Source organism: Pseudorasbora parva, chromosome 9, assembly GCF_024679245.1.
Source record: "Pseudorasbora parva isolate DD20220531a chromosome 9, ASM2467924v1, whole genome shotgun sequence".
NCBI classification, from domain to species: domain Eukaryota; kingdom Metazoa; phylum Chordata; class Actinopteri; order Cypriniformes; family Gobionidae; genus Pseudorasbora; species Pseudorasbora parva.
In genome coordinates, this window is record NC_090180.1 from 44647251 (window position 1) to 44666356 (window position 19106).

The window sequence follows — 19106 nt, forward strand, 5'->3', positions numbered from 1 at the left end:
CAACTGAACTTACGACCATAGTTGGCTAATGATGCTCTTGGGAAACGCACCCCTGCTTGGTTGTTTGCGCAATATGTGTTTAGGGTGGTTACCAGGGCGTTTTTGCGGTTGTTAGGGTGTTACTAGGTGGTTGCTAAAGCATTGCCTGTGCATTTTGGGTGACTTAGAGCCCACTGATATTGAGGCCATCCATCAATATCTATGGGATATTTTCTCACTCCTTTTATTGTCTGCCGGTAGAGCTGCACGATTCTGGATAAATTGAGAATCACAATTTTTTTGTTTCAAATAGAGATCACGATTATCCAATTATTCATAACTGACAACTAAATAAAATAACGCAATTTACTAAAAGTTCTGCATTGCTGCAGTTTACTTAAAATGCTTAATTGGAATTATTTATTAAAAAATTCCCAAATAAAATGACAGATAGAACGATGGATAAAATAACATTAGATAGATAGATAGATAGATAGATAGATAGATAGATAGATAGATAGATAGATAGATAGATAGATAGATAGGATATTATATTTACCACAAGCAATAATCTCCAAGCCCCACATAACAACACTCATGTTTAACAGTATGAAGATCCTACCCGAATAATTGAGTTCATCTCAGGAGGAGTGACCTGCTTGGCTCGCTCAATCGCCCCCAGGACCTGCTGCTGGTGCTACACACAAACACACACAAAAAACACACACACACAATGACTTCAGGTAAAAAGCACAGCACACAAAAATCAACCAATCCCTCTTCAGTGCATAAAAGCAACCCATGACACAAACCAACAGCATTTATGCCACTAATGAGGCTGCGAGTCATTATAGAGAGTGTGTCATAAATAAATCACACAGTCTGACCTCTTGAGACAGGTATGGCAACACCTGAGCGCAGATTCCGTTCAATCTCTTCACAATCTCCGCCTGCGGACAGAACACAAGCACATCTCATGGGTTTACATCCATTAATAAGGTAGCTGGGGATGCGCTTCCAGTCTGCTGATGTTGCGCAAAAGCACATGAACAAGACAGTCAGTCATGATAATGTATGCTGACCGCGTTTGATGGAGGACGGCTACTGAATCTAGGACGCTGCATATGTGCAAACAATATAAGTAGGCTTGCACAGCAACTCTGCAGATATTGCACAACCTTCAATTTAAAGAGCTACATTTCTTGTCATATTTATTAAATATTTTGACTATATGATAAGATAATGCAGAAAAAAAAGCAAAGTGTGCAGATTCTGACACAATACCCATAATTCTCACCTGTTTGTGCATTTCAATGTTGAGTCCATATGACATCTCATAATACTGTCAAGAGAAAAAGGAAAACGTAACATCAGTACGATCACAGCTGATATTTACATTTAAATATGAACATTTAATAGCTGGACTAATATTGGGCCCTATTTTAACGATCTGAGTGCATGGCGCAGGTGAACTTATGACGAGTCCAAATCTACTTTTGCTAGTTTAACGATGGGGAAAACATTTGTTGCTGCAGACGCATGGTCCAAAAGGGTTATACGTTCATCTCTTAATGGCTCATGGGTGTGGTTTGGGCATAAAGTGCAAACTCCCATTCCTTTTAAAAGCCATGGCAAATTTGCCATTTACACGCCGGAATATAGACGCCCTCAACCTGACGAGTCAGTTTAAGAAATACATGTGTAAATATGTGTGTATTGCCACAGTTGGTTAAATAAGTAGCCAAATTCAAACGGGTAATTCTGATGCATGCAATGACTGTCCATTATGACATGTAGGCAGTTTTATCTTTATGTACACAATTATAATCTTTTACATTGTAATCCTTTTATTTCTCATATTTGGCATGTGTATGTGCTGCTGTGCATCCCTGTGTGTGTAATAAGCAGAGTGTATGCGTGTTGTGCACCCACCTATAGACGCTTATTACTAACACACCCTTTAAATTACACAAAATATACTGCATTTTCTTAAAGCTCCACTGTGTGATATTTTCCCCCATCTAGCGGTGTAAAGGTATATGACCATCCAGGGAATATTAGTTTCAGTTCCGCTCAATTCCGATTTCGTTTTAACTCTTACAGTGGCCAATTTAGTCCAAGATTAACATTGCAATCCCCATCTTCACATTTGACATGGTGCCATCGAGTGTTAAAACGCGAAAGGCGAAGCTTGAATTTACGGGTATGTCCCTCTTTGGCTACTTTACTTTCAAGATGGAGGGGCAACTTGGCGACTGGCATTCAAACCCCTCACCGTATGTATTTTCAATGGCATATTATAAACTTACGAGAATACTTTATTACTTGAAAGAAGTAAATATACATTAATGAGCACATATATTTTTGAAAGAACTAAGTATTTTTAGCTAAGAATAAACTAAAAGTTACACAGTGTAGCTTTAATAGTCGTTTCAGCTCCTCAAAATAGCAACACACCAACAATGCGACTGAACACCCCTGGTCTTCAGACCAGCACACCCATGGGCGAACAGATGGGCGCGAGTGCATTTGCTATTTAAACAACATGGCGCTGGATGTGAAAATGATAACTGCGTCTGGCTGAAACTAGCAAAAAACACCTGGTGCCGCATTTCACCGGCTGTATGATAGGGCCCTTAGTGATTCCCATTTTGGTAGGGTGAATTTATGCCCTTTGGGACATCTTAAATGTCACCAAAAAAAATAATTCGGTGTCTCAAAGAGGCATTACAAAAGCGTGGAGAGAAGAAAGCCAAAACAGTGGCGCACTGACAGTGAAAATCTTTATATTCATTAAAGATCTTCTGATCTAGTATTTCTCCTGAAACTTGAGATGTGATTTAGGCTTGGCGCTAGAAGCTCAGCTCTGGGCTATAGCAGCAGATCACTCAGATCTCTGCAGTCCCACTCAGACACAGCTGTTACAGACACACATCCACATTGATCCGTCAGGAGGACGTCAATATGCTAGTGCACACTTATGACCCATGACACAACAGATCAATGAGACGCTTGTGTGTGACGCCCACAGAGTTACAGACCAAAGAAAAAACGATTAAATTAAATGGCTTATTTATATATTAATAATAATTTGTAACATTTATATAAAGCTTTTCTGGAGCTAAAGCCAAAAAAGGGGGAAAATGTAAGAAATGCGCATGTAAGAACCAAATAAAAGACTATTGAAAGAAATAGTATGCTGAATAATAGCATAATCTATAGGCCTAATAAAACTTTAACATGCATGCTTTACTCACCATTATGTAATGACGCTGCATTTCAGATTTCTCACTCGCCAGTTTATCACATTCCAACTTCAGACTGAGACACGGAAAGAGAGAAAAACACAAGGGCAGCATAAGACAAACTATTCAATTCTTGTCAAATGTGTTTTAGGAGGAAAAATTACACAATGCATCTTTAAGTGATGGAAAGATCCCATTGTCTGAATGACAGATTAAATATTTGCATCTCTCTCACACACACACACACACACTTTTTTCTCTTTCACTCAAAGTGGGGAGAGAAAAAAAAAACGAGTGAATTCTGCAACATTCTATCCCCATGACAACAAGTTTCCTGTCTGGACCATAGATATGTTTACGTAGATTCAACATTCGACATGGCGCACCCGCCATCTTGCAACAGTCAGTGTCTTCACTCACAGTAAGACTCAATGATGCCACAACATTGCACAGCTTCTCATTTTCAAACCGCAGAGATTTCAATCCCCAAAGAAATGGGAAACCCTTTCACAGGTGAGAATATGTTGGGTTGTGTTTTTATGTATTAACACAATATTACATGTTTTACTAAGGTACTTTTAATGTTTTTACTTTTACTATGGCAACTTTTTAAAGTCGTGTTAGCGGATGCCTTTCCCTTGTATTGTGTTAATTTAGTCATTGAGTATTTTAAATCATCTACAGAAGTCCATTTATGGACATTCATTCATGCATTTAACTATGGTTGCATATGCTATATATGTTCTGGAAAGGCATAGTTTGATGATGTATTGATTTCGCAGGGCTTTTATTCTGCCGCAGACGAGCACTTCCGCTTCTTCCGCTCATGTGTATGTGGGGTAACACAATACTGTTTTATCATATTAGATACATTTGAGTGTATTGAGAGTTATGATGCTACTCTGTGCGTTCAATCCACGGTTACTATGAGACACTTCTTCACACTGCAGTGAGCTAGATCATATTAGGCATGGTAAAACATGGTACTCGCGTAGACCTGTCAAAATAATCAATATATCACACAATATCTGTTCATGACCTCAATAATTTTTTGTGATGCAATATATCGGCCATTATGTTTATATGATAATGAATGTCACCAACATTTTACTCGATTGTGCGGTATGTTTTCCATGACGGAACGAAAGTGGTTCTCGGGCAGTTCCTTCATACACAGAGCGGTTATCGACAGGGGAAAAAAGGCACCATTTGAGGCGTTATAGTGTTTTCCTGACAACTACTGACAGTTTGGAAGAATAAGCCCAAATAGACTCATATAGATTTCAAAGACGCAATGCACATATAGTCCGGTGCACATATAGAAATCAACATGGAAAGACAAGTGTTAAATCCGTTTCACAAGGGAAAATATTTATTTACTATTTATAAAAAAATATATATATTTAGGATAATATTTTTTACCCTTAATTTATAGTCTGGATGCCAGCCGAACTCAGCCCAGCCCCACAACATTTGAGCTCGGGCAGTTTGGTCTGGACTTGATCCATAGAGGAGTGATTATGCCCGGACAGAAACTGTTCAGACCAATCAAATCATCAGGGTGGGCTTTAGACAATGATGGACAGATAATAAACAGTAACGTAATCATCTACGGTGTCAAACCGCTTGGTTGAATTTGATCAAATCCTAAACGGAGAGCTTGTTTGTAAATGCATTCACCTTCACTATTTCTGTGTATTCTGAAATTCTTTTTTTTACAACATCGGCAAAGATCGTTTATTCCAGCGCGCGTGCAGACAGGGTTGGCAAGTTTTTACAACAAAACCTGCCAACTAATAGCCCAAAATTTACATAATCTAAAGAATGAAAAGGTTGTCATTTGAAAGTGAGAAGGTCTACTTGCATTATTGCACTGTTATATTAGGATTATATATTCAGTGGCTTAAAATGCCAATATCATTTATCATAATTATTTCTGGGACGATATATCGTGACACAAAAAGTAGTTATCAAAGAGGCCAATACTTGTAGCGGTAAATCAAGAAAACCAGATTTAAACAATAAGATTGTGTTGAACTTTATAACAATGATCAGTTTTCTGTCGATGAATGTCTTCTAACAGTTGCTCATCTGTCTAATAAAACACATGATATATTAAAGTGTCTTTGGTGTTTCCATGGTTTCTGCAAAATAAAACTGGAAATCGAGGGTAACGCTGATGTCATTGATAGTCGACACACGGACACGGTCCATATCTTGGTTAAAATAGCTTATTTCTCTGAAACATTTGGGATAATGTAAGTCAACAAAATATATAACACTGTCCTAGTGGTGTGCCGATATTTTAATTCAAACATCTTACATATTTGTTTATTCCTGTGATAAAAGCTGAATTTTCAGCATCATGACTCCAGTCTTCGGTGTCACATGATTCGTCAGAAATCATTCTAATATATGATTTGATGCTAAACAAACAATGACGCTAGTGTATAACTACACTAAAATCTGACAAGTGGATATCTATTGTCTTTGGATGTCATCTATATGCTAATGCCCTCCTAAAAGTTTACAAAATAAACCTTGTTATGTATATGCATTTTAAAATGTACATTCATTCTCACTTGTCATTGACTAATAGTAGTAAATCATGGTTTATGACTAGGATGTAAACGAAAAGCCTATTGACTATTTGAAACAAATTACTCATTTATCCCAACGCCCTAAAATCAACACAGGAAAGAAAATTGCATTTGTCAAACCATTTTATGAGGTCTTTAATCACTAAAGCAACAATAATAATAACATTGTAATCACAAGCAGCTCCACAGAATAATTACTCATTCATCAGCATCATTCAGTATGTACTCAGTGATGTGGCTCTGCAAGGTGAAGCGGCCGTGATTTGTTTTTAAACATACGCCCGAGTTATGGCTTATTCACACCGAGAGAATATTGAGAGCAGAAATCTAAAGTGCCGCAGTGTCGTCCGGTAGGAACGGCGGATCTGAAAGACATCAACACGCTCGTTTGTTTATCCTTCTCCATTTCCCTTTTCCTTCCTCCGTCCGTGGTTTGTGTGATGTGTGATGGCCGGACGCTCTCCATGATCGCTCTTATCTCTGGTGCTGACAGACGATGACAGGAAGCTTTTCCAGAAGGGGCGCGTTCACACCATTTGACCGACACAGAGAGGAATTCATACGGGAAGGGTGTTTTTAAGGTGTGAGTGAAAGTGAGGAGGAGAGAACCTGCCCGAGCTTCTCTGTGTCGAGCTGAGTGTGTTTTAACTCAGGGGTTTTCAAACTTTATGATTCCAAGAACCCCCAAATATGACAAACCTTTTATGAGGGACCCCCTTCCTAAAATCCATCGACATATGTTTATGCATAAAAGCATAAAAAAAAACCTCTTAGACAAATAGTAAATGTGGCGTTATAAATACAAATAGTTCCCAAACTTAAATTGGCTATACATAATGTTATATGTATAAACTTGAAGAAAATTTTCAAAAAAAAAAAAATTAATAATGCTGCCTTAAAACCCAAATGAGCAAGATAAAGGAGACTTTACTTTGTAACTTGTAGTTTACTTGTAAAGCACTAATAGAGATCCACCAAAGTATCAACCAATTTGTGATCAATTTACAACCATCAGCATATCGGCAATAGCCGATCAATGGTTTATTAATTAACTGCGCAAAGGCACTAAGCTGCATAATGTCTGTTGAATAATCCAAGATTAACCCATAATATAATATTCCTTCTGCGCTGCTGTCTGTGTTTTAAAGACAGACTATGCCGTTTTTGCCGCTAGAGGTCACCTATTCAAAACAAAGGCAAAGGTGACGCAGAGATTGAGCTCAGAATCGCTCAATCACCGCACAGCCGTTGTAAAAGAATCAAGACGGGACTCAGGCAGAAATCACGTTCATGGATGAGATTATTAACGTTACTGTGGTGTGAAGCAGAGCAGGGCCGAGGGCTGTGGGAGCTGCGCGAGGCCGCTGGAGCGATTGCTAATGAGAAACGAGTGCGACACAAGGCTCGAGAGAAGCGGAGATTTTATTCTGCCCTTCAATTTTTTTTTCTGAAATATTGTAATTTAAAAATAACAGCTTTCCATTTGAATATATCTCAATGTAATTTATTCATGTGATCAAAGCTGAGTTTCATTATCATTACTCCAGTCTTCAGTGTCACATGATCCTTCAGAAGTCATTCTGATATAATGATCTGCAGCACAAACATTTCTGATGATCAACAATGTTGAAAAAAAGTTATATTTTATCAACATTTATAATTTTTTTCAGGATTCTTTGAGGAATAGAATAGAGCATTTATTTGAAATACAATCTTTTGTAGCATTATAAATGTATTTATTGTGGCTTTTGTTTAGTTTAATGCGTCCTTGCAGAATAAAACACTACATTAATTCAAAAATGAACCCTACTGACCCCAAACCTTCAAACGGTTGTGTACAAGTGCTTGGCATACCTGTGATATTGTGCCTGCAGGAACTGAAACTCGTCTTTGATGCGATCACACGAGTCTGATGTGGTGAATTTGAGCGCCTGTGCTGATTGAGACGAAGCCTGAAAAACAAAGGCAATAGATGAGAGATAAAACTCGACAGTGACTAATGAACAACCTCGGCGTTAGCTAGGAAGAAGTTGGTTAAACACATTGAACCATAATTCAGCTGTTAAAGCTCTTCTTTTCCAGTTATCAAGACTTAACTGATGCTAAAACAAAAACGAAATGCAAAAAAAGAATAAACAAACAAAACGTTATGATCATAGCAAACCCCAGCCACGATAATTATTTTGATAAGATTTAGCTCGTTGTGGCTATTTCATTACTGCGAACAGATTAGAAAAATTCTTCTAAATGCCACAACTGAGACAGTGATCATTTCTCGTGTCTGAGGTGAGCTTGTCAGGTCAGGCTGAAATTAAAGCCTCGCACGAATAGAAGGGCCATTGGCTTTTCACCTCCGACCTGCTTTACCAGGGGTCACTGACTAGTGACCTTTAAGAGCAGACACGAACAACACAAACCATCACACCTTAGAAAGAAAGAAACTGGATATGTTTCTGTGCTCAACGGGCTTTATGGTCACAGAATCGTTTGAAAGCAGACAGATTCACACAGAAATTGCTGGACGTGTGTGTGTGTGTGTGTAAATACAATTGGCCCCAAGAGGATGAATATAGAGGCAGAAGAAAACATCTCAGCTGAGTTAACACACACACTTCAGTTATATTTCATGGGGACTTTCCACACACACACGTATTATATTTAAAAGAGAAATATGTTTTGAATGCAAGTGTCTGCTAAATGAAATATTACATTTTACTTAAAAATATTAGAGCTCTGTAAATATAGCTATTGCCATACTTTCATCCTTCCCCTTCTGATCGTTTCTTTGTGATTTCGCCTGAAGTTATTTTAATATTGAAGTAATATTAATAGTAATATTAATAATAATAAATTAAAGCTATTATTGTTAAGAAGAAAAAACCTGTTCATTCACTTTACGTGATATGTTTATTTACCTGTAGATTTTGCACATTAATGCGTAATTTAATGAATGTGTCATATTTGTATACTATTTTACAATGGCCACTATCTGTTTTATAAAAATGCGTTAAAGGTACACTATTTTTTCCTCCCGCACATTCCACCCATCCCTTCATGTCTCTACTCCTGAGGATGATCGTGTCTCCAGGGAAAGGAGACGTGTGTGTGTTTCAGTAAATCCCTCTAGTCTGTGCTTGTTATTAGAAATCAATTAGAGGAAGAGAGACAGCAGCATCATCTGTTACCCCTGAACACACAAGGCTCCTCCTCCTCCTCGTTCACTGCCACGTCCAGAATTATTCTCAGTTTTAATGTGCTTTATTGGCATGTCATTATTGACGCACTAAACTCCAGTCAGAACACCTTAAGCCACACACACACGCTACAGGACAGAAGGTCGCCACCTTGCACATACTTAAAGCTGTGTGGAACGTTGAAGCACTTATTTACACAGAGCAGGGCAAGTAAGAAAAATTTGCTTGCAGGAGAAGTGTGACGTATTGCACATGCATTCTTTTGCTCTCTTGAAGAAAATGTGCTGTAGCATCTGGAACTAGTTGAAGCATGTCTCAATGTACACACCAGTAATTGTGACAGTAAGCAGGTTTTGCACTAGCAAGCATCCTCATATTTAAGAAGAGGGAAAAATTGTTAAAGCGTGATGACTAAACGACTGGGTCAGAGCATCTTCAAAACTGCAGCTCTTGTGGGGTGCTCCAAGGAAGGAACAGCGGTTATGGGCGGCCAAGGCTCATTGATGCACACGGGGAGTGAAGGCTGGCCTGTGTGGTCCGATCAAACAGACGAGCTACTGGAGCTTAAATTGCTCAAGAAGTTAATACTGGTTCTAATATAAAGGTGTCAGAATACACAGTGCATCGCTGTATGCATTGCTCTTGCGTATGGGGCTTCTGATGGGGGGGGGGGGGAGAGAGAAAGAGAGAGAGAGAGAGAGAGAGAGAGAGAGAGAGAGAGAGAGAGAGAGAGAGAGAGAGAGAGAGAGAGAGAGAGAGAGAGAGAGAGAGAGAGAGATACTTTCATTCTTCATAACGAAAATTGCTGAGTTCTTTTTTTTCAACCCGAATATGGACAAACCCAAGGTTTAAAGTTTTACATGTAAATGTTTAAACCCAACGGTTTCTGTTTTATTGTAAAAAATCCTTTACAATAAAACAGAAATTTAAAAAAAACTCTGAAGACTGAAAAACAAAATACATATAAAAATAAAAGAAATAACTAGAATAAAACAGAAAAACTAAAAGAAATAAAATCTCTTTCTCCTCTGGCGGCTGGCGGGGCTAAAGGCTCTGCTGTTGCCCCCTTTGTGATGCTAATGAGGGACTTTGGCCTGAGTGACCCAGACATCTGCTGCACGCGCACACACACACACGCACAGCCCTCAGGGTCTTATCTGCTTTTTTTGTCTCCAAAATTGCGGCTGGTGTGTGTTAGTAGCACAGGAAGTGAGATGTTGAGGGGGAGTTGAGCGTGCCACAGACAAAAACAGTCGCGCAATTACACTCCAGCTCATGTGTGCAAGCGTATATATGCGTGTATGTGCGTTTTCAGAGTATGACTGATTCACTGGTTCACAAACACATTAGCAGCAGCAGCAGCAGTAGGGTGTGGTGGTGGTGGTTTTGCACACAAACAACCAAGAGAGAATGTGGTGTGTGTGTGATTATTTCAGAGAATATGAAAGCGTGTGTGCCTGTGTGTGTGCCGGGGGGGATTAACCTCTCTCTCTGTTGGGGGTGTTGTACTGAGAGGGGGGTCTTGTTAATTCAGTTGTCCTTAATAATGTCTTCCAGACCCCTGTCCACCCTCACAACACAATACACACATAATAAACCCAGACCACTATGTGTGTGTCTGAGAACAAGTCTCAGACTCAGCAGAAACACAGAAAAAAAAAACCTTTTAAAACTAGATAGAAAATTGAGCTTTTGCTTGTAAAATAAACACAATAATGACAGGTTGCTAGGGTGTTGTTATGCAGTTGTTAAGGTGTTTTGAGTGGTTGATGGCACATTGCCATATGATTGTTGCAGCGTGTTTGTCAGGGTGCTTCTTTGTGGTTGTTCTGCATTATTGCTGGATGCAATGCAGTTTATTGGCCCATGTCAGAAAATTGTACGAGATGACGAAATCATAAATAACACCCAACCCCTAAACTATGATATGAAGAAACATTCATGTCTGTATAACAAACAGCTCTAGGTGAGCTACTGGCCAAACGTTTGAATTAGAGCTGCAAAATTTATCAAAATAAAACAGAAATTGCAATATGGCTTAGTGATGGTCAAATTAAAATGATGCATTTAATTAAATAAATAAATAAAAAATGCTGAATGTTTCAGAGAGAGTAGTTATTAATATTATACAAATTAGTATTGTAATTTTAGTTGTACATTATAATATATTTTTTTCTTAAATACTTCAATATTTCTTATTGTTTAATATTTAATATATAAAATGAATAAATGGCAATACTAATACTAATTATTATTATTAGCAGTAGTATTATTATTATTACTACTACTACCACACAGCCATAATGATATATAATCACACGATTTTTGGGCCAAATTGTGCAACCCTAAAAACAAGCAGAGCAAAACTGAAGCTTTTTTGTTTTTTTGCTATATTTTTTAAATTGCACTTCATGTCACAATCACAAATTTTTACAAAAAATGCAATTAGTTTTTTTCCCCTAAATCATGCAGCACTAATTTCCATCATTAACTCCTGTATATGCAATAACAGCAGTTATGCTTGCCTTAGCAAACACCATTAGGTACATAAACAAAGATAAATGATATGAGAGAGATCATGTGACTGATATCTGACTGCATAAGCAGCACTCACACACACACACACACCTGCTCCTGTACAAACACGTCTCACACACTCATTCATGCTAAACGTTCACAGCTGATTAGTGAGTTTCTAACAGAATTGAAAAGTGAAATTAAACAATCATCACGAGCTGAGAATGAACATTTAAAAAAAACATGCGTACAACGTCCCAGAGAAAGCCAACGGACCTACAATTTCTTCGCATTTCCTGATGAATCATCACATGAACCGATGTGTGGATCGCTAAAAATAGCCGTTTATCGTTGAGTCGTTATATGGAGATCTGTAGAGGTTCACTGCAGATTCTTCAGATCAGTAGTTTTGTCTTCTGGTTTTGTTAACGCACCGGTATGGGAATGCTTTTCTAAAGCACTAGAGGGTTCTTTGTGGAAGTTAAGAAGTTTGTCCATGGCATCAGACTGTAAAACAATCCTTGTAGTGTTTGCCAAGTCACCATCACTATTATTATTGCTCACACTGCGGGTTAGAGACTTGTGTAATTAACTTTGGCACGCAACTCTTTTCTACTACAATCATCCGGCTTGTTGAAGAGAGATGAGAGTGTACTTACAACTTACACAGGAACACCTCAGCAACCACATTAAAGGTGCTCCGTTTGATTAAGTGCTGATCATTATCGGCCGATAATAGCTTTATATAGTTTGATTGCTTCACTATATTCAGCGGTCTGGCAGTTCGCACAGGTGTTTGAAAAGGACAATAAAATTGCGGAGACATTGCGACCCTACCTGACAGTAAGCTTGCTGCAGTAGTCAGTGTTACACGGAGTTCAGTAGGGTTGTAACGGTTCTCAGTTTAAAAAAAATGCACAATGATATTACGATATATAACTTATGTCAACATTACCAACATGACAACCTGCTAAACTTGTCTTACACAGGGAGCATGCTGGGGACTATTTTCAGGCGCTGTGTAATATCATTGCGCCAATGCACCCATGGTACGGCAGCAAAGTTCCTTACGCAGGAATGAGAGTATTATCCATATCATCCTAGAAAATCACTACTTTTTTCAATTACACAAAGAAGTAACTACTGAAGAGTCAAGTTTTAAAAAGGAAATATATCGAAACTCTTTGGTAATTTTTTTAGCGAGATGCTAACTGTCTAATCTGATTCAATGATCTATGCTAAGCTATGCTAAAAGTGCTACCGACAGACCCAGAGATCGGCTGAATGGACTCAAAAACGGTAAAACTCAACTGTTTAACTCCAGAGGAGTTGGACATTTTTCAATAAAAGTGGAGTTTAGTTCCTTTAAAGGGAAAGAAGCCTAATATTCCTGCTGTCTGTGTTTTTAATGTTAATCAAACAACAAATGACAAAAATCCCCCACATTTAATTTATACTGTGAATATTATATGTAATGTTATTTTATATTTGATTATAGCCTAGTTTATTCAATGGCTGTACATGAAAAGTGCTGTTTATTTTATTTGACTCTTTGCTCAGTTGTATTTATTTATGCTGTTTCTTTATTTTTATTTGACAGCGATTCCTTTTTCCCTGAACATAGCACATACTGAACCGTACCGAAACCATGCCTTTTCAGTTCATTCCCACGGAAGTTGAAGTTCGTGCATGAGTATGAAACTCAACTTCCATAGAAATTAAATGGAAACACTCGCCCTACTCCACTTACGGTGTTTCCACTGGTGCGAAGCGATTGATTTAAAAGTGAGGTGGAAAAATATGGAAAAACTGCAACACTAAACTGGACGGGCTTGATAATAAAACATTATAAAAAACTGCATCAAGCCACGAAAGAGATACGGTTACCTATCCTGTGCGCGTGTCTAAACGGTCAAATGTGTCAAATGTGTCAAAATGACCGGCTTGGTTAGTAGTCGCTTAAACACCGCAGGTTATTTCTTAAGTGAACATGGGAATTGAGTTACTTGTATAACATTTATTGGATCGGTGTGTGCTTTATTTTTTTTGAAGCACTTAAACATTTTAGACATCTCTACAATGTCTGAAGGAGTGATAAACTCGACATATTTTGTAATCATCTCTTTTATATTTTTTCCTCTATTGGAAAGTCGTAGAAATGTTTCCATTGACTTTTCTGTTTTGATATTGGACCAAATGGAAATACAAAATTACAATTGCTGTCATCCCATTCACCACTACAAAACCTTACCTAATATGATAACTTCTGGTTCTGAAAACCCCAGAAATGTGAAACTGGAAGCCTATTTTTTATTTTATTTTTATGACAAAGAAAAAAATGCTTTCTGAATTTTCCTACAAATAAAACAATTACATCAACACAAAACCTCAAAAGATCTGCACATTATCTCAGCAGAAGACGGCTGCTCTGAGAAATGGAGTTTGGTATTGTCCATTATCTCCATTGAGCACTGAGTTCAGGAGTTCAGATGGTGAGAGGAAGAGGATGGTCTCCGCAAACTGACGAATAGCTGCTTATGCTCACCAAACAAAGCTGAAGCTGTAATCCTTAACCATAATCCACTGGGCCTGATTTATTACCACAAACAAGCCGAAAAGGACCAACAATTGGATTAAGAGAAATAGTGTCACACATGCTTCATTAAGAATTAAGTCTTTTCTAGAAAAAAACAAAAAAGAAGAATCTTTCTCAATCCTGACTGTGAACACAAGTTCCACTGTTTGCAGCAAAATATCCTTCCCTTTCAAAAAATAAATTCCTGAGCAGGATTTGTCCTGCAACAACTATCAAATCTATTGACCCTAAGTCGATAAGTAACTTCAGAGGTTTGATAAATCAAACTGAGCACAAAGATCCTAAATTCCAAAGAACACAGTAAATCTTTGAGGCTAAGATTAAACGGAGCAGTCGGCTGTAACTCCTAATCCAAGATTTGGGATCCTGCTGTTAATCTCTGCCCAATTCCCACTTCTGCTGATATTTCAGAGGTTTAAGACCAAAGTTTGGTCAGTGTACTTAAGAATTCATCAGCGACAGTAAGACATGTCAAAATAACGTCTTTAAAAGGGTTAGTTTTCCCTGTTGATGTATTAATCTGTTATTTTAAGACACAACAGCCTCATCAACAACAACAAAATCCCTTAGGAAATGCTGTCATACTTGAGAAATAAATCTCAATGGGATAAAACTGGAATTCTCTATCAACTGACATAATTTATATATTTATATTAATATTTATTAAATGTACACTTTATTTTAGTGTAGCACACACACACACACACACACACACACACACACACACACACACACACACACACATTACATGTACTTACTATAGTAGATTCAGTAAATTATGAATAATTACATGCAACTAACCTCACCCTCAATCAAATCCTACCCTAAACTCAATGTTGTAAATTAATATTACTCAGTACTATAACTGTACTGTATCAATGACACCTTAAAATAGTGTAACATATACATTTGAGAAATAAATTATGTATATCATTTAAAAATACTAAATTAATAATAATGTAATTTTAGGAATATTCTTGTATTCAAAATTATAAAAATTCCATTGGTATTAGGAGTCATTTACACAACTGTTTACACAACAAACAGAAAACTATTTTATAAGTTTTTGTCATTCATTGACACAACAACGGTGCTTTTGGGATTTTAAAGTGCAGTTTTATGAAAACAATATTATTATAGTCTGTGTAAACTACAAAAATGTGCATTTTTAAAAACGTTGATTCACTGTACATTCACTGTAAAAAAAGAAGAAAAGAAGAAGTGATTTTAACGGTAAGACTGTAAAATGCACCGATGAATGCCCGTAATTGTTCTAACCGTTTGTAACGGTTTTGTAATTTACAGTGAAAAACTGTAACTTAATGCCAGAATTCCCTCCATTACACTTTCGATTAAATGACTTGTATATCAGTTATTTAGAACAGGGTTTTGTGTTACATTTAATGTTGATTTCATTTTTATTCCATTCATGTATAACCATGATGGTGTTCAGTGTTTGTGTGAATGACACTGAGTACCTTCTGTATTTTAGTATTGTTCTTGTCAGCCTGTGATGACCTTTGATTCATCATGTGACTCATCACCACAGTGTTTGGTGGTTGTCAAAGTATTACAAAGGTACAAAACAGATATCAATATAGGTTGGTAAACTAACATTATATCAGTTAATGAAATACTGTAAGTTTAACTTAAATCTGTAATTGTCACTACCGTTTTTTTCCAGCAAACTTCTGGCAACCACAGCTGCCAGTTGATTACCATAAATGTAAATTTTTTTCTTTTTCTTTTTTTTTCTTCAGTGTTCAGTGTTGTTGTCGTCGTGTAAATGCACCCTCAGATTCCTTTAGGGTTTCTTGACATGGGGCTAAAGATGTTGTAGTTTGTCACTTCATGAAACTATAAGACAGAGACTTACAGTATATCAATACCAAATGAAAACACCACCATTAACATGCTTCAAAATAAAATATGAAATACCGGACTAGGGAATCGTTTCACGACACTTCTTAGGCTCAAATTGAAATCGGTTCAAGTGACAGAACGGTTCACTTCCTCACAGACATCTCCTGTTTGCTGAAGACTGAAATGTTCTCCTGAACTCTACTCTCTGAATTAGCAAAAAGGCCTTAAAGAAACCTCCAAATGGTTTTCATTTAGCGTCCTCGCGTTTGTGTGTTCACATATGCCTGTGTGCACGGGGGAAACGGCAATTAGGCTTGAGTGCAAACAAAATAATGACTGGGGACTCATTAACACAAGCTGCCCACTGTGTGCACAGGAACAATTCATGGAAACGACACAATTAAGCCTCTACAGTGAGGGAACCAGGCAACTGGTGTGCAAACAAGCATCTCCGACCCTACCTGAACCAGAACGCATTCAGAAATGCTTTCATTTAGACACGCTACCTGGAAACCTGACATCTGAATCATGAGATAAACAGCAAAACTGTGAACGAAAACTGACAAAGATCAAGAAATAAAGACATTAAGAAGACATTTCATCCATTTAGCTTGGCGAAATACACAAAGACGTCTTCTAAAATCTCTCTGGTAATCCAAATTAAGGTGAAAAATTTAATCAATTAATATTTTCTACTGGAATGAGAAAAACCGCACTGATAAACATTAGTTAATCAACTCTTTCAGAGACACATTTTGACAATGCTTTCAAAAGAATGTGCTTTATGTTCATCTTTCAATAGTAATGTTCATAAACAATGTGCATTATGTTCTACTAAAAACAAGTAGATCCAGCTAGTGAGGACCAGACAATGAGAAGCATTTTTTCATTATATGCACAAACTAAGACGACTTAGTAGAAGAGCTTTAAAATGTAGACTTGTACATCATTATTAACTGATTTATTATAACCTGAAAGTACTATAGTATTGCCATCTGATACGAGCACAGTACCATAGTACTAACAAAGTACATTTTGTGCAAGGGGGCATTGTGTGGTATTGCCATTGTACATGTAAAAAATATGAAACTTACCATGGTGCATGCCCAAAAACATGCTATACTCAGGGTTATGTCCACAAAACATTATAGTACCCAATACAAACAAATAAAATAGTACTTGTGTTACATCAATATGGAAGTGAAACAATGTCCATAACACCTGCTGTGTGACAATCAGCATGAATGAAAGAGAATGAGACCCTTACCGAGTGCCTGGCTTGTGGAAACATCATATCAGCCTGTTTTTGTGCTTTATTCTCTCTCTCTGTGTATGATATGAGAAGCCTTCGGATGGATGTCCTCTTTGTTCGGTCTTGATTTGGCCTAAACTGATCAATTTGAAGGTAGAAAGGTCTTTAGTGTGGTCTCTTGAACAGATTTCCTGGCTATGCTCTCCAGTTTTCCTGGATTTTTTTTGTTCAGCTTTGCAAAAACCTACATCAGACGGCTTCGCCTTTAGAATAACAAAAACAACAGATTATCTGTACTACAGTGTGTGACATTGCGGTTTCACATACGAAAAATGAATCTTCTTTTCGGAATAGGCCAATCTCAGCGATTAATCCACTGCTAGGCTGATCATACTTGCCCAATTTCCAGCTACAAGCTACCTGGCTAAAGCTAATAGATGCGTTTATATTGCGGAAAGTGAGCGGAATGCGCCTGAAAACGAGAAAAAAGCGTCTCAAACGAGTCGTGTGTACACTAGTCGTGCATATGTCTATCTATAGGCGGTAAATTAGCAGCCTAAGCTCGAAAAATCATGCCTCTTCCGCCGCTTCTAGACTCGTATGGACGGACTCGTGATGCAAGACGCCACATTACAGATTCTACTACGGGGAAGGCTTTCTTCATGAATATTAATTACGCCGTGCTCACGTTGCCTGGTAACCTTGCGTACATCACCTAATTAATATTCAATGAGTGGTCTGGCTTGCGCCCGTCTGCGATACAAAATATACATCTATTTAGATTTAACCTTCCTTTTTTGTGTGAACATTTATACCAAGGGACACCTACTTAACATCTCGAACATGAATGTGCAGAGTTTTACAGTAACTGTATTTGTAATAAAATGTCCTCCAATTAAACGATTAATATTTAAGTGTTCTTGGAAGGTTTTTGAAAATCTACTTGTATTTATTATTTGTTCTTTGACGCCTATATACAGCAAATTGTATATCGAGACCTATTTGGTACTTAAAATGTAAAAAAATAAATACAATCGTTCTCTTTGCAGCCAATCAGACAGGACTGCCGGTCGACCGTCATGTTGCGTCATTAATATTCATAAGACAAGCCTTTATCGTAGTAGGATTTGTACCTTGGTGCGTTCGCATGCGGGATTTAAGGTGGCGCTCAGTAGGCCCATTTTAAGATGTCAAATGGATGAAATAACAGTAACACCGGAAGTGTCTGTCGGTGGAAGGTGTTGGGATTGCGCTGCTTTTGTTCCCGGTCAATGCACAGCGACTCCAACCTGCAATAAAGGCAACTGCACCCATGGGACCAATTCCACTGTATCGAACGTGTTATTTATTAATATTTCAAACCAGACATAATCCCGGATTATTATAAAGACGGTATCCAGTGGTTAATATAATATAATATTGCAAAGAACAATATTATGATGAACTAAAAAACACTAACTAATGCACAACTTCAAAAACAAGCACATTATAAATAATTACACCACTGTTTAAAACACTTGTAAATGCATAATTGGTGCATTTAAAAGGTGTTTTTTAAGGGATAGTTTACCCCAAAATTTGTATTAATTATTTTAAAGTCATTAATACACCCTCATGTCTTTGCAAAGCTGTCGTTCATCTTCAGAACACAAAGAAAGATCTTTTTAAATAAATCTTAGAGATTTATGTATCTCTGTTAACAGCTACGGAACTACCACTTTGATGCTTCAAACTGTTCATAAAGAGAATGAGCAGTTTAATCCAATTTTATAAAGAGACTAAATCAATCACTTTATATGATGAGCAGACTGAATTTAGGCTTTTATTCACATATAAACATTGATCAGCTCAAGTAAAACT

The 19106-nt window shown here is 37.4% G+C and overlaps 1 protein-coding gene across 2 annotated transcripts in view; it reads right to left on the reverse strand.

Annotated features, from left to right (window-relative positions):
• chico overlaps positions 1–17893 on the reverse strand; it is a 24294-nt gene extending 6401 nt beyond the window's left edge. The window contains exons 1-7 of one of the 2 annotated variants that reach the window (XM_067452792.1): positions 17495–17893; positions 17262–17384; positions 7679–7776; positions 3237–3300; positions 1277–1321; positions 867–929; positions 602–676 (exon numbers count right to left, since the gene is read on the reverse strand). In XM_067452792.1, the coding sequence (XP_067308893.1) occupies positions 602–676; positions 867–929; positions 1277–1321; positions 3237–3300; positions 7679–7776; positions 17262–17288 (372 nt within the window). In that variant the 5' untranslated portion in view covers positions 17289–17384; positions 17495–17893. Of the gene's footprint in view, positions 1–601; positions 677–866; positions 930–1276; positions 1322–3236; positions 3301–7678; positions 7777–17261; positions 17385–17494 lie in introns of those variants that run through there. The other variant, XM_067452791.1, reaches the window with a different exon arrangement.
• Positions 17894–19106: the final 1213 nt, after the last annotated feature.